Source organism: Nipponia nippon, unplaced genomic scaffold (assembly GCF_047370975.1).
Source record: "Nipponia nippon isolate SJK-2023a ecotype South Korea unplaced genomic scaffold, ASM4737097v1 scaffold_10, whole genome shotgun sequence".
In the NCBI taxonomy this organism is placed as follows: Eukaryota; Metazoa; Chordata; class Aves; order Pelecaniformes; family Threskiornithidae; genus Nipponia; species Nipponia nippon.
In genome coordinates, this window is record NW_028262291.1 from 21,261,274 (window position 1) to 21,276,787 (window position 15,514).

General features: G+C 39.3%; 1 protein-coding gene across 4 annotated transcripts in view; it reads left to right on the forward strand.

Annotated features, from left to right (window-relative positions):
* LRP5 (LDL receptor related protein 5) overlaps positions 1–15,514 on the forward strand; it is a 163,921-nt gene that overhangs the window by 63,422 nt on the left and 84,985 nt on the right. For all 4 annotated transcript variants that reach the window (XM_087745897.1, XM_087745899.1, XM_087745901.1 and 1 more), the window contains exon 6: positions 15,079–15,475. In XM_087745897.1, coding sequence (XP_087602023.1) covers positions 15,079–15,475 — 397 coding nt within the window. The remainder of the gene's footprint in view (positions 1–15,078; positions 15,476–15,514) is intronic.

Here is a 15,514-nt window from a genome sequence, read left to right on the forward strand (position 1 = left end):
TGGTGGATGTGTCCAAATAGATGATTTTAGATAGGTATCTGAACCCAGTCTTGCCTGTGCAGAAGATAATGAAGTCACAGTTTTTAATGCCCATCAGAACCCGATGGCTCTAGTCTGAAGTGCCTGTGGAGGGTGGGCTAGTCAGTAGTAGCTCTTAGAACCTCCTAACTTCCAGGAATGACTGACCTCTGAAATTTCACGTTTCAAACCGGAGCTTCATTTCTTAGACCAGGTGGCTTTCTTCATTTGTGTGGGTTTTTTTTTTATTATTTGTGGGGGTTTTTTTGTTTGAAAGTCTTCTCTAAGCCAGCTTGAGCGATGGCATGAATGTTTGAGAATGGAACAAAGGTTTGGTTGCAGTCATTTAAAAAGGGATATGTAATTCTACCTAATTAGCTCTTTATTCATGCAGTCATACAGTTGTAAGCCTGCTTTAGTTAATCTTCAGTTTCTTGCTTTAGATGCTTTCTGATGCAAATAATCAAAATCTTAAGACCAAAGTAAAAATTATGTATGTTCTATGCATATTTTCAGGGAAGCAAAGTTTGGTTTGATCAACAATGGACAAACAAATAGGCCAGTTTAGAAAGCAGAGCAGAAGTGTGGAAATTTTAAAAGCTTGGGGACCTTCTTTCAGTCATTTTGCTGACTTAGGGCTGTCCTGAGGTTTTTCTTTCTTTCTTTGTTAAAGGATCACATTTATCTTCTTTATGAACAGAATTATTTTGATTCATGAGTCTTTTGTTTGTCTGTGAGGGCTGTTTTCAGGAAGTTGTTCCTTTTCCTTCTGTCCTGAGGTTTCCTTCCTAGGATTTTGTGAGTTCTGTTGTTCAGCTAGTAGTAGTTTGAAGTGTTGTGAGAAAGAAAAATGTATTAATAGCTAGTGTCATGTCTCCAACAGTAAACTATTTGAACCTTACTTACCTTGCAGGGCAGAGTCTTCAGGTGATAGCTGCATGTCATCTCCTTTGAGCAGCTTCACCTTCCTCACGCTTCTCATTCTTGCTTTCCTTGGTGCAAGTGAACGACATGAATTTTTCTGTTTCTCACTACAGCTCTGGTGCACCTTTGGTATAATTTGCACGACTTAATGTGAATATTTCCAGGCAAAACGGAGCCAGGGTCTTTCCATCCTGTTCTGCTTTCATGGAGCAGGTTTGCTTTGCTCTACTAGGTAGAGGTGCAGTCTCAAAATGTTGGCTGACTCCCCCTGCTTTTTCCTTCCCTCTTTGACTTGACCATGTGGTTCAGTTTAATCACGTTAAAGCAAATGTAGAGGTTTGTTGTATATCTTGTCAGTTAACTGTGATTAAACCGCGACCCCAGTTTCTTGTATAACAGCTATTTGTATGCATCCTTCCAAGATTGAGCCGGTTTCTGTAACCAGCGTTCAGCAGCCTGTTTCTCTTATGTTTCTGGAAAATATATAATTTCTTTCTGCTATATTCAGCGTTGCTGGCATACAGCTATTGCTGCAGGCCTTCTAAAAGAATTTCAAAAGCCTCATCTTTTTTCTTGGAAGTGGATATATTTCCCTTTAAGTAATCCATACCATACAGCATTGCGCACAGCAATAAAAGCTGGGGTAAAGAAGGAGGAAAGGGGGACATTTGGAGTTATGGTATTTGACTTCACGAGTCACTGTTACATGTGATGGAGCCCTGCTTTCCTGGAGATGGCTAAACACCTGCCTGCTGATGGGAAGCAGTGAATGAATTCCTAACGTTGCTTTTTTTGCGCATGTAGCTTTTGCTTTACCTATCTAAACCCATGAGTTTTCTCACTTTTACCCTTCCATTCTCTCCCTCATCCCCCTGTGGGGAGCGAGTGGGCAGCTGGGTGGGGCTGAGCTGCCCACTAGGGTTAACCCACAACAACTGTGCAAACAGTAGCTGTTTTCTTTACCTTCTCTGGAGTTTGGAGGGGAAGCTATTCATTTCTGTGAAGTGTTCCTTTTCATTTTGCATGATGTGTTTTAGTCTCTAATATGAGGGAAGTTCCTCATGATATTTTATCTGCTAATTTTTTGCTGAGTGATGTTCTCTGTTTCCTGTGCAACCTGTGGCAGATGTACTTTTTAATAGATCAAACATTTCTGAGTGTTATACACATTTGTTATATCTAAATTCCTCTCCAACCAAATTTAAGTCTCCATTAAGAGGAATCTTTTTGTGCTTGCTTCCAGAAAAAAACCCCAAACCTTTCCGTGCATTTCTGTAGGCATTGTTTACACTGAAATCTCTTGGAGATTTAATTTTGCACTGATTTATTTTCTTTCCATTTGTATTCGGAAAGATCATAGAATCATAGAATCGTTAAGGTTGGAAAAGACCCTTAAGATCGAGTCCAATGATGAGTCTGTTCCCTTTCTTGTACTTGAAAGCGAGATGAGAGACCTCTTGGTAAGAAGGCATGTGGGTGGTTGAAGTATAGGTGTATTTGCAAGATATGCAAACAATAGATGACAAATGTGACATCAAGTGCAACTTGAGCAAGTATTTGACAGGGGAAGCATTTAGTGTCAAACTGCATCAGCAGTCTTTCATCATAGCTAGACTACTCCTATCTTCTAGAGCTAAATCCAGGCTCTAATCTTTAACACCAGTAAGACCTTGATGTCCATCTATATGAGATATCCCTTCTCTGGCCATGACCTCCAAGTTTGCCATGCTCTCGGATAAATGCTCTTGGTATTTTGAAGCTTGCACAAAGGAGCGATGCCTGGAACTAAGGGCAATGCCAACTGCATTATATGTTCCTGTATGCATTGTATGTTCCTTTAATACACAGAGCATTGCTCGGTATAGATCTAAGTCAAGGAGCATCTGGACAACACTCTTAGTCATATAGTTTAGTTTTAGGTAGTCCTGAGAGTAACAGGGAATTGGACTCTGATCCTTATGGGTCCCTTCCAACTCGAGATACTCTCTGATTCTAAGTAGACACAACCATCTCCAGCAAGGGCTATAAAAACATAAATGATTTTCTGCAATAACTGAAGACAATGAATTTGGCTGCAAAAGCAACAATATAGTAACGGTACCTTAGCTTCTCCTTACCTTGGCATTATTACTGAACTAGGAAAAAGTAAATGCCTGTATACTGTGGACAGCTTTGTGAGCTTGATGCTATACTTGCAATGCTTGGTAATAGATTACTTCTATCTGGGGTCTCTTCCTAAAGGCTGTGTAAAAAAATTCAGCTGGTTAATATGTTAAGGATAAATGCTCAAGATTACATTTATTCCAACTAGTGACTTGCTTTAAAATTTGACAAAGGGGAAAGTATAGGGCAGAAATAAAGGAAATTTGGCTATTTGCATCCCTCTAAAGAGCAGAACCTATTAGATACTGCAGCTCAATAGAGATACAGAAAATCCTCTGGTACAATGGCAGGTGCCTGCTTGGTCCCCTGCCTGGATAAATGATACTATTTTCGTTGTTAATACATCTTTTTTCTTCTGTGGTTCTTTCTGGTTTCCTCTTCTCGGGTACTTTTATATATATTTATACATAAATGTGAGATTTTTAAAAGACCCTTTCAAGTTTAAATTTCTCATTCTTAAGCTAGAGATAATCTCGAGGTGAGTTGGTAAGTTGAGTAACGTACACTGAAACATGGTTTGTCCATTTCATGATGGTACTGAAAACCTGGCCCTACTGAGATCACAGGAAAGCTCCCATAAGTTTCCCTGGGACTAAGGATTGCATCCAAGATCCTCTTTGGATATTTTTTGATGCACTTTAATAACCCTAAAGTGTTTGTTGTTGTTATTTTAAATTCCTTACGTTGTCTGGAATGAAGGAGGATCACCTTTATTGTGTTGGGGTAAACTGGCTTACAAGTTAGGGTATGTTTTAAAAAGATATATAGCATGCTTAGTGTGTGCTATAAATGCTCAAGTGCAGGAACTTCTGGTGTTTGTATGTCACAGGTTACCTGTGAATGGTCTCTTGACATAGCTGGCAGGTTTGATGTTGAAACAGGTACCTGAATTCTCAGTTACATTGGTGGCTTCTTTAGCCCAGCAAATCTACTGTTACAGAAGCGAGAGTTTACGCTACTTGAGATGTGGAAATTAAACTCCTATTGTACGTCACTGTGAGCATTCCTTAAAGCCAGCATAAGAGCTGCTGCCATATGTTTAGCTTTGAACATAATATGAGTCAAACTAAAGAAGTTACTCATTTTCAGAACCTTCTTTTAGTTAATCCATGGCAGGAGGCTTGTTGTTTTAAAGCAGTTAGAAGGAGAATTTCTTCCCTCTTCTGCTTCCCCCCTCAAATGGGTAATGGGTACTTTCTAGAAATCTGGTTCCTTTAAGATATCTCAGTCTAGATGTTTAACTAGCCAGCTGCTTTTGCAGTAATCTTGTCCCTGGTATGTCAGAATGCAAGGGATCATTTGAGACATGGCATGTTGACCTCAACTCGCCAGAGACACATTTCTCCAGTTGAAGGCAACTGTTATTTGCTTGAAAGTGGGAGAGCTTTGGCTGTTGAGTCAATCTCATATGGTGGTAGGAGCTGTAGGGTTTCTGCCCGGAAGGTATGACAGCTGTAGTTTCTGAAATGAACTAGGAAATTCTGTTTTCTCAAATGAAAACCAGGAGAAAAAAAAAAAAGTTCATAATTGGAGAAGGCCCTAGCTTCAGGCGTTTGAAGAGTCAGCTTCCCTTATTTATCCTTGATCCTGTTGTTGATGCAGTTGATCAGGGTTGGGTAATATTCCCAGGGTCTTATTTCTCCTTGCCATTCTTCACAATGCAAAACAGAAAACAGTGGGTTTGGAACCTGCTGGCTAATACTGCAGGGCTTATACTGTTTTTTATGCAGGAGATAGAAGAGTACTGAAGGAAGAAATGTTAAGGCACTTCCTTCTCATGTCCCATTTGTTTCTTGGTGTACATCATGCATTTTAAAAGTTTCCATGTCTGCAGTCCCTTGGCTGAGCAATCATCAGCTTATTTGAGCAACTAAGCCTCCAAGCAAGACAAGCAGGCAAACACCTCCACTGTAAAGTATTTCTTCTCATGCGATTTAACCACCAGAGAAGAAGGTCCCTTTGCTTAACACGTCTTCCTGATTAATAAAGAGAAACAGTATGGACTAATCCAGACTTTCTGATTAAGTAGATCAACTACTAATTAGAGATGAACAGCCTCTTTGCGAAAGGGAAGGGCTAGGGAGACATTTGTTACTTGGGATAATTGCTGTAAATCAGCTCTTTCAAGTACCTGAGAAAGCTTCTGCTGGCATTGTGTGAATAACCTAAAAAAAACTGTAAGGAGTCTTCTGGCACTTGGAAGATTCTGGAAGAGAAATCTTGCATATCAGTAGATAAACTCTGATTATATTCTAGCATTTATTTGGGGCTGTATTGGAGCACTCATGTCCTAATCTGTTTGTCCTGAGGAAAATAAACAAAAGGAAAACTCCGTTTTCCCTTATTTCCTAGAACCTTGACAGCTGCCTGCATGCCTGTCTCTCCCCCTTGCCCACTCTGTGATTGAAATGCAACTGTGGGAAACCACGATCTTTTGGTTGCAAGATGCTTTGACTTCATAGGCATCTTCTGTCCTGTGCCTGGTGTCTGACTGCCATAGGGAGATGTTATCCAGAAGTTCTGGAGGACTTTTTTCCCGTTCCTTCTCTTCCTACTGCAATCCCAAAGGTGCATCATGCTTCTTTTGCTTATCAAGGAATTGTTGATTTCATGTTTTTCCTTTGTTAGGCTGAGACAGGGCTTCTTAAAGATTGCTGTGATCCTTCTCTGAAGGAGGGATTTGTGTAATTGGCATCTTCCTCAATGCCAACAGCCATGTTAGTTCCCTAATCATAGCGGTGTCTTCCCTCTGGCCAGCAAACTATCTACTGAAAGGACTGTGGGTGTTCTGCACCAGATGAGAGGGAAAGTTTGGATAATAGATCAAATGTACAAGTAGTCTATGGTTGTTCCTGAAAGGTGGAGAATTATCCAGATTCCAGGCTATGAAAATGAGATGCAGTGGGTTGAATGAGGAAATAGCATTTCACTTGCTGCATCTGGACCCATGTTATACTACGTACTCCGAACACATCGGTTCTTTAGCACTAAAACAATGGGCTAGTGTGTTATTTACTCAGTAAGAAATAGTATTATGTGGAACTCTATTTCACTGAGATACCTTTTCAATACACCAGAAAGGGTTGCAAAAACTGTCTAGCAATGGATACCTGACAATGTAGGAAATCTAGAGGTTACCTCTTCTATTTCTGTTCCATTTTATAAAAAATTCATGGGTAGTTTTTTTTTCTTTTATTCATGTGTAGATCTTGTTTGTTTTGAGTCTGTTTTCCCCTTGCTTTTGTTAGTATGCTATGTTTATGATTTTATTTGATACATATGAAAAGATTACATTACTTTGTAGCAACTTTTATCCTACTAAATGGGGAGTACTTTCTGTAGTGATAAAATGAAATAGCCTTATATGGAAAGGGCCTGGTTAATAATTTCATTGGATAAAAGCCATTAGAAACATGCTGTAAGGAAGAAACCTGGAGGGAGTGAGGAGCATTCTGGAAGGTCTGCCATATCATCTTCTAGCTGTGTTGTCAGTAGTTTTGCTGGGCTAGTGAATGAAACTCTCTCTTTTCGGGCTTTGGTGCATGTTTCAGATTGATAACTACTTTCCAGGACTCTGAAACAGTGTCTAGTTAGAGATGGTAACTAGCTCATTTTTGGGGGTCTCTCTCTCTCTCTCTCTCTCAAAGCGACACTCTCCCTTTTCAGCACTATTGAGTCTCTGGATTGATTCTGGTTTTATGCTGCAGGAGAACCACACCCTGGGTCTGCACTGAAAAGGTTTATGTGTAAACTTTGTTATCTTGCATTCACCATGGGCTAAGTACATGCACATGGAAAGTTACCAAGACCCAGTGATAGCTGCTTAAGCTGCTATAGCTTGACTACCTCTTCAAACATTGGGTGGCCAAGCTCTCTTTTACTGCATTAATGTAGCAACAGTGAGGTTTAGACACTCCCTAGATTTGCAAACCCTAATTTACAGTTGTTTATAACTTTTTTCCACGATGTTTACCCTTTGACAGATGATTGTGTTAGCAAAGAATTGAATTTTCTGTGGCTCCATCATACTTGGAACATAATAAATAACTCTTAAACTTCAAAGCATTATACAGCTATCAGCCTCAGAGAGGGCCCGTGGGATGTATTTGTTTCTGTTTGTGTAAAGGAGGACAGCAATGCAGATATGTTCAAGGTCTCTCGGTGAGTGGGAGATGTCTGCAATTAGACGTCAACAGAAGTGGGATTGTAGAGAAACTATGGTAAGTATTTCTGTTCAGTGGGTTGTTTTTAAAATATTAATTATGTATCTTGTTGGGTTGTAATGAATTTTTTATCATTGCCTGTGTGTATTTGGAGGTGTCACCACCAAAACTCTGTTTAACAGAAACTAGGTGGTAAAATGGCTGTCACTTCTAAAGTTGGTGATTCCTTACTCTGAGCCAGTGGGGTTGTATATCTCCTGCAGAGAATAGGTGCATTTAAACTTTAAAACCGTGCTTTGCAAGGAAATAGAAGAATCCAAAGACTGTCACCTCTTTCTAGCGGTGGGGATTTCTGATAGACTTTTTCTTGGCCCATCCTTTTTCCTGTGGCTTGCAATGAACTAAGAATTTTGTGCAAAGGAATGTTCATTTTTTTGTTAATAAAAAGTAGAAGTTGGGACTATGGTATCAGTAAACTAACATTCAGATTTACCACTTAACTTTTCCAACTTTCTCTTTCTTTAAAGCACATAAAGTATAGACATACCTCAGGGTGGAGGGGTAAGACTTAGTTGTTCAAGTGCTTTGAGGTGTTTGGGTGAAAACTGTTGTATAAGGGCAGATTCTTTGCTTGGTACAGCAATAGCCAGACAATGGTGCTGATCTTTGATTCTGGTTACTACCAGTGCAGTTATGACTGTTACACAAATGCTATTTTGAGTAGGTCTTCATAAGAGTTACCTACTCCTCTGTCAGTAGTAACTTTACAAAGCTTTGTGCTCACAAGTGTAGTACTGGGTATATACAAACTTAAGGTGTCTCACAGAAGCTCAGTCCTAAATGAGAGTAGGGTAACTATGACTCCTGTGTTGCAATGGCTTTCTCTGGAAGAAACATTACTTTTGTCGTAGTCAGCTGTTTTGTGCTAATGATCTTATCAGCTTATCAGCTGTACAAGATAGTTAATATTCTGTTTGAGGGTTTTTTTTTAGTGGCTGTATGAATGTGTCAAAACTCTGAATTGTAAGGTTTTTCTCTGGTTCAGGCAAAGTAACTGTTAGAAGTCTGCTGCTGAGATAATGGAAGAAACAGTAGACAATAGCTTTTCACTGTAACATGCAGACAGATATGATGTAATTTATGAGTTACGTGAGTGCTCTGGTATTTCCTTTCTTTGTCACAAGTGTTAGTTTTCCTTATGCCTACTTACCTTTCAGTTAAATCAAGTCCTGCCTGAACGTGGGCACTCAAAACATATGTTCAAAGAAACCTTTCCTGTTTCTAGTTTGTTGGTTACATACTCCCACCACACGCAACTCAGTTTTAAATTCGTGAACCTGATGTGCGTTGCATGCTCTCCCCAATCCACAGTGTCAAGTAGGAGAGTACATCGCCAGCTTTTCCCAGCCTGCCGCCATCACACAGTATGAAGCAGTGCCCCCTTCCTCTCAGACTGGAAGATAAATAAAGACCTGAACTGGGATGTGTAGTGCTGTTCATGTTGCAGCTGGCTCTGTTAAGGTACCCAAGGAGAATATATGAAAAGAATTTCCATTTATTTCTAGCTATTACCAAAGTTTGTTTCAAGTCCTTAAATATTTTTGTTTCCTGTGGAAGTTGAATAGCAGGAGTGGGGTTTTACACAGCGTTGTTGATTTAAACCTCTCATAGTGAGTTTCATTACATCATTTTTCCTGTGGTGTGAAGAGCGGATAATGCTAAACCCTTGTGCAAGATGTTGTAATTGTTTTGAATGTTGGCAAGCTTATTAAACAGCATGGCAACGTTACCTATTTTCGTACACTCCATACAGAATAATGAAGTTCTCTCCCACCCCCATATTCCACCACCACCCCCCCCCCGGCTTTGCCATACACTGAAACTTTGCCAGGTAATTCACTGTATTACAGCAACTAGCAAAATCCCTTGCTTTGCTGATAAACCTTTTTAGTTTATGAAGAGTGCTGAGATAGCTGTACTCAAACAGCTTGTAAAAGAGTTGCCTGCAGTCAAAGTACTTCTAACGCACTCTTTTCAAAAAGTGCTTGCTATTTTATTCTTTGGAGAAGAGGTCAAAGCTTTCTCATTTTTACGGTTTATCTGATTTTTTTCCCCACAAATACAGAGATTTCCAAAGTTGCCTGTAAATAGACTGAGTCTATACATGCAGATGCATGCACATGCACATAAAACTGGGGGAAGAGTCCCACAATGGAGCATTGTTCTAGCCTAATTAGCAGACAGACAAATGGGAAAGGAATAGCATGGCATTTTCTGGCATAGATTAGCAGAGGCAGCCACTGCAGTCTACATTTGTTTAGGTTGGGTGAATAAATTGGAGCATTTGTAACTGTATTATAGATGTCTTGTCACTTGTCAAATGTGAAGCAGGCCAAGGGAAGAATAAAAAAGGCTCTTGCCAAGCTGGTGAGATGGCCTGCTTCGCTGCTGTCAGCTCTGATTGCAGTTAATTTTGCAAATAGAATACAGTTGCCACTTCCAGCACTGAAGCATGAATGATTAATAACGAGAGCACAAATGAACCAAATCAAAGTAAACACTATACCTAGCATGGATGTTAAAAATAATTGATTACTGGATATGGGAAGAAAGCATCACATGTATGAGCAAAAAAAAAAAAAAAAAGTCTCTTAACCTATTTCTATAGGATTCGTTGATTGCAAAGAGAGAATATAGTCTTCAGGGAGTGAGAATAGTTGCCTTGAATGGAATTTTGTTGTTTTTTAAAGTCAGATATTGTTCTGCAAGTTAACCAGAACAGTTCATTGGCTTTTATGGATATTAGACCTACTGAAAAGTTCTGTGGAAGGTTTACAGAAAACTTCTGCTGAATAAAAAAAGACTAGAGAAAAATAAACAGTTCAAAGTTTAAACCAGTTGGAAAAATAAAACAACAATTTGAGCTTGGGTCTTTTAAAATGCTTTCTAAATGGAAACTTTAGAGGGACCTAATTCCTTCTGTTTTTCTGATCTATGGTTTGCATAGAGGACTTTACATAAACTTCTGCTGAAGTGTTTGATTGCTGCAATTGTGATGGTGGAATAGCTTGCATTCCCCGCTCCTCCCAAAAAGGGCTTTTGTTCACTGTATGGTGTTATATATGACCATGTTATAGCAGTTAGCAATTCTGCTGGGAATCTCTTAATCATGTGGTTAAAAAAGTGACTGCGGTGAGAAAGGTTTTTGAAAATGAATTTAATTAAATAAATGCCATAGCACTTTAGCACTAGGTAAATGCCTAGCTATAATGTATTAGACAGGTTCTAGGGTATCTAGGATAACACTAGGCAAGTCACAGCATAACACTTCTGTAGCCTTGAAAACATTCCTACCACGATTAATAATCAAAATACCTCCATGATACAGATAAAACTAATGAGCCAGACAAGCGTGTTTGTCCAGGTTTTTAGAGAGAGACGATGTGAAGTTCTCATCTCTTAGTGATGTGCTCAGAGCCTGCTGCCAACTATTTTTCTCTAGCAGAAATTTGTTAATAGAGTCAAATATGGTTATAACCAACACTGTGATTTTTAGACTGTGTTGTAATAAAAGCACCTATCAAAAATTACCCACGATAATGATCTTTTACCAACTTTCAAGCAGGGGGCAGAATGTAGTGAAATAACATTTTCTGTGTTAACCTTTTCTCTGTTCGTGTGTTTTCTAAAGTCCAAGGACGTAGCTGTATGTCTGTCAAAAGTCTTGTTGTGTAATAATTTGACTTAAGTTGAAGCATCTCTACAGTAGAAATTGCCAAGCAGCCAGAACTTTAAATTGGCCAAGTAGCTCGTTCACCTTATTATTTCTTTTCTCCATAAGTCTCAGTTAGAGGTATGTTAGAAATCAGAAGAATTTCCCAAAAAGCATCTGGTTCAACTACTAATAAACTGTCCCGGTTGTCAAGTGAAGATTTTTTTCTGGTCTGCTAGGTCAGTAGAGAAAAGTTTTCTTCTGCCTGTTTGTTTTTAGCCCTGTATGTCCGTGGGACAGAACTGAGATTGGGAATATTTCTACAGTAGTGTTTGCCTGCAGATAAAGCCAGAGCAGCTGAATATGTCAGAAGCAGGATTGTTTTCTTCCCTTTGCAAGAAGGTTGTAGTCGTTATGTAATTGCTGGTTCAAGGAGTCCTGGCTGTCCTGTTCCTGGTCAAAATATTATTTTGTATGCAAGTGAATGTGTGATCATACACACAGGTGAACATATGACAGAGCTGGATGAGATAAAATTGAGTCTGATTATTGCTGCTATGAGGAACTGAAGAGTGTTCTGGTATTGTAATATTTAGGGGGGGTATTAACAGTGTCTTTCAGGCTGTTGTCTATCCAGCATCTGTAGGCATAATTTGGGCCTTAGACTGCCAGTTCTGTCCTCTGGTACGTTCAACTCTGACCTTGTTCACAGTCAACCAAGGTGAAGCTGCAATCATTTGTGTGGAGGCAAAACATATGCATTTGATTCTTGTCTGTCTGTTCCCATGCAATGATGCTTGTAATGTTGGTCATCTTAGAAATACACGTAATATTGGTAATTGCTGTGGTTTTGCTAATGTAATGTTGGTTGTCTTAGAAATACATGTAATATTTGTTGTTGCTGTGCAGTTGCTGGGCATGTATTTGATGTTCCTCTGCTTCACACTACTCATACTTTAATATGATTGCAGACACATTAATATAATAGAAATTCAGAAGTTAAGGTGGATATGAAACTCACAGTGCTGTGGGTGGCTGAACAGTGAACAGTGCTGCTCACTTTTTGAGGCAGTTGAGCTAAAATAATTTAAAATTAATTTATAATTTAAAACTCTTCTGTGTTTGTAGAGCACTTGGGTGACCAGATACGTCCTCCTTTCCATGTTGAGTTTTGAGCCTGAATTTTTACTTAACTTGCACTAAATAGGAGGTTTTATTTTGACTTCCACAAGTGAAATATTTCAGAAACACAGAAGCAAGACATAAAACTTTGTTACATGAGGTATTTTTCTGCTGTAGTTGCTATGCTGTTGTAGCTTGCGCTCTGCCCTCTGCAGTTGCAGATCAGTATCCTGGTTTGCAGGTGCTCTCTCTAACAGTGATTTTTTTTTTCCCTTTGGCTATTAAGGTGTAATTTGAATTTGCATTAGAAAATCAAACGTTTTCTGTGTGTTTAAATGTATTAAGAAATAGGACCTTTTTCCTGTAGAGAGACTATTTGGTGGTGGACAGTCTGTACTTATGGAGGTAATATAAATCCATATATAATATACCATGGGTTCCTTTTAATTTTTGCTGTTGTCAAGTTAACATGCTCTCAGCAAACCAGTGTCTGTCTGGTGACACTGTAAGTTCTTTGGAGATGTTAATGTCAGAAAAAACAAGTACGTTTAATACTTAGCACCATGGGACTTGGTACCAGTTAAGTACTTCTAACAAAATGTCAACACAAATAAGTTAATGAAACAAGAGATCTAAAAGCCCTTCTATTTGAAGAGGCTTCATAAAAATACAATTTTTAACACTGCATACGTCAGTTTTAAATACAACCCTTTTACTATTTTGAAGATCCTCCCTTTCTGCTTAAAGTTTGATTCTCTCCATATTGTCTTGGTTTTGACTCATTTTCTAATCCAGAGATGTCAGCATAGCCCTGAGACTACTGTTCCTGGGGTAATCCTTGATGAGAGTGAGAACAGCATCACAGACTATGGACTGCTTTTGTTCCCAAATAGCTTTTAAAAGTAGCTGTCTGGGAACTGTCTTGCATTTGATGTACTCTGAAGTAGTTACAGTGAAGTAGTTGGCAGCGTCGCTTTTCATTCATGTTGTTTGCCATTATATGTGGTTAATCTTTCAAAGATGATTTGTCAGAATGTATATCTAGCAAAGAAGCATGGTAGAAGAGGAGGTATAAGCTATGTATTGGACTTCTGTCCACCATGGTCTTTTTTAAGAAAATGATTGATTGATTTTTCACTGTTCAGAAGGTAAACCAACATTTTTAAGCATAATGTAAAATATCAAATACTGCTTTAGGTATCCCATTATTTTTATTCAGTAAAGGTGCTAAAATCCAGGAGATTCACCTGGGGCTGTTCCCTTCTCAGCTTGGGCAACAAGTTACTGGTTTTGCTATGTCCAGAGAAGTGACCAGAAGTTTCAAGCATAAGAAACACTTCCTGAAAACCTGTTTTTATTTTGCAACCTTTGAAGTTAGAAAATCTGTATTCAGGAAATTTGAGGGTAGACACCTCTCTTGCTTTGCTGTCAAGAATGTGTGGGCTTTCCCTTCTCCCCTTTCTCCATGTGGTTTTTGAGCTCAAAGTTATTGTTGCTTTCCTTCTACCCAAGCCTTCCCTCAAAGTTTGTTGGTGCAACTGATGCTGTGGTTATCAAACCTTTTCAGCTAACACTGACTGGAAGAAGCATTCTTGCTGGGAGTCCCTCCCCGTGCCAGCACAAGTGTTTGTGGAGCACTGCAGTGAACCAGTCTGGTTGTTAACTTAGGCTGAAGGCTTTATTTCTGTTGAGTTAGTTTTTGTTTGGATCAGCTCTTCAGTTTGGTTTGCAACACACAGCTATACTGTTCTTGCATGTGAGAAGGAGTGGTACAGAAGTGAGAACGAGCACCCCATGTCAAGGAGAAGGACAGCACAACTTCTTTCAGGAGCTATGGTGACTTGAGGTAGTACAAAGTGCACATCAAACTACATCCTCCGCGCTGTGTAGCAAACTTGTTTGGGTGATATTACAACACTGCTTTTCTAGATCCTTTCCTTTTATTTTACACTTGCAGCCTGAGCACTGTTTCTTTTCAGAGCTTCTGAGATACTATTTGGAGACTAAGCTCTGATTTCCAAACCCAAAAGCAAATAGCAGCACAGTCCAGGTTCCAAAGTGAATGTGAATTTGGTTTTGATGTGCAATAGATTCAATTTCTGAGTTTCCAGAACTCCATATGCATGCCTAGGTGAGAATTATTTCTAGAAGAATATTCTTATGAGGATCTGAATTTCTGTTATTTTTGGTGGGCTCAGAAGATATGTCCCATGTGGGCCATTTTCATGCAAGCTGGGCTGTTGTTGGGAACTGGAAGTTACCATCTCCTGCTGGTGTTTGCTGGTCTGAATGAAATGTGACGAGTGACTTCTGTTCTGCTTTCCACTTTTGGAGTGTTGCTAAATGATAAAAACTCCTTGTCAGTTTTCAAACTACACAGCATCGATTTAGTAACAGAGTAGGAAAAAGACACATACTATTGCTTTTTTTGTGCTGAAGCATGCGTGGGTGAATGTGGGGAAAATGTGTTAAGCAATTGGATGTTTTACTGTGTGTCCTGTTTTTGTATTAATGTAATTTGTTTACAAAATACTCAAGTCTTCTGTTAGCCCTTGTCATTTATTATGTAGGGCTTGTGTGTGAAAACCACATCTAATGCACTGATAACAGCTAGTGGGAAGTTTGGCTGAGGTGAGGGATTCTATATAATGTGATGAAATATTTGGACCTACCCCCACCAATTTATTTACTTATTTATTTAGATTCTAGATAGAGATTGCTATGTTCCATATTAGTTTAGGAGGCCAGAAGAAAGATGCTGTCATTGTGAAATGAGTACCAGCACAAGTAGCTATCGAGAAGAACTGATAACTCCCTGCTCAGACAAGTCTATATTTCAATGAGAGTTTGATATCCTTATTTTAAGGAAATCTCTTCTTATTATAGTGACAGTGGCAGTTCACAGCCTGCTATGCTGTATTGAAGTGTTCAAATCAATAGCAAAGAAAATGATACCATGAATGGCTTTCTCCCCAGGTGCTGAAGAAGTGTTGCTGCTTGCTAGAAGGACTGACTTGAGGAGGATTTCCCTGGATATGCCAGATTTCACTGACATTATTCTGCAGATAGACAATATCAGACACGCAATTGCCATAGACTACGATCCTGTGGAAGGCTACATCTACTGGACTGATGATGATGTTCGGGCAATTCGTCGGGCCTACCTTGATGGCTCTGGAGCACAGACTCTGGTAACCACAGAAATCAACCATCCAGATGGTATTGCTGTGGATTGGGTGGCGAGGAACCTGTACTGGACTGATACTGGAACAGACCGCATTGAAGTGACACGGTTGAATGGGACATCAAGAAAGATCCTTATCTCAGAAAACCTAGACGAACCTCGAGCAATAGTGCTCAATCCTCTAATGGGGTAAGTTTTGTGTTTATTGATAGCCCCGTGATAGGTCTT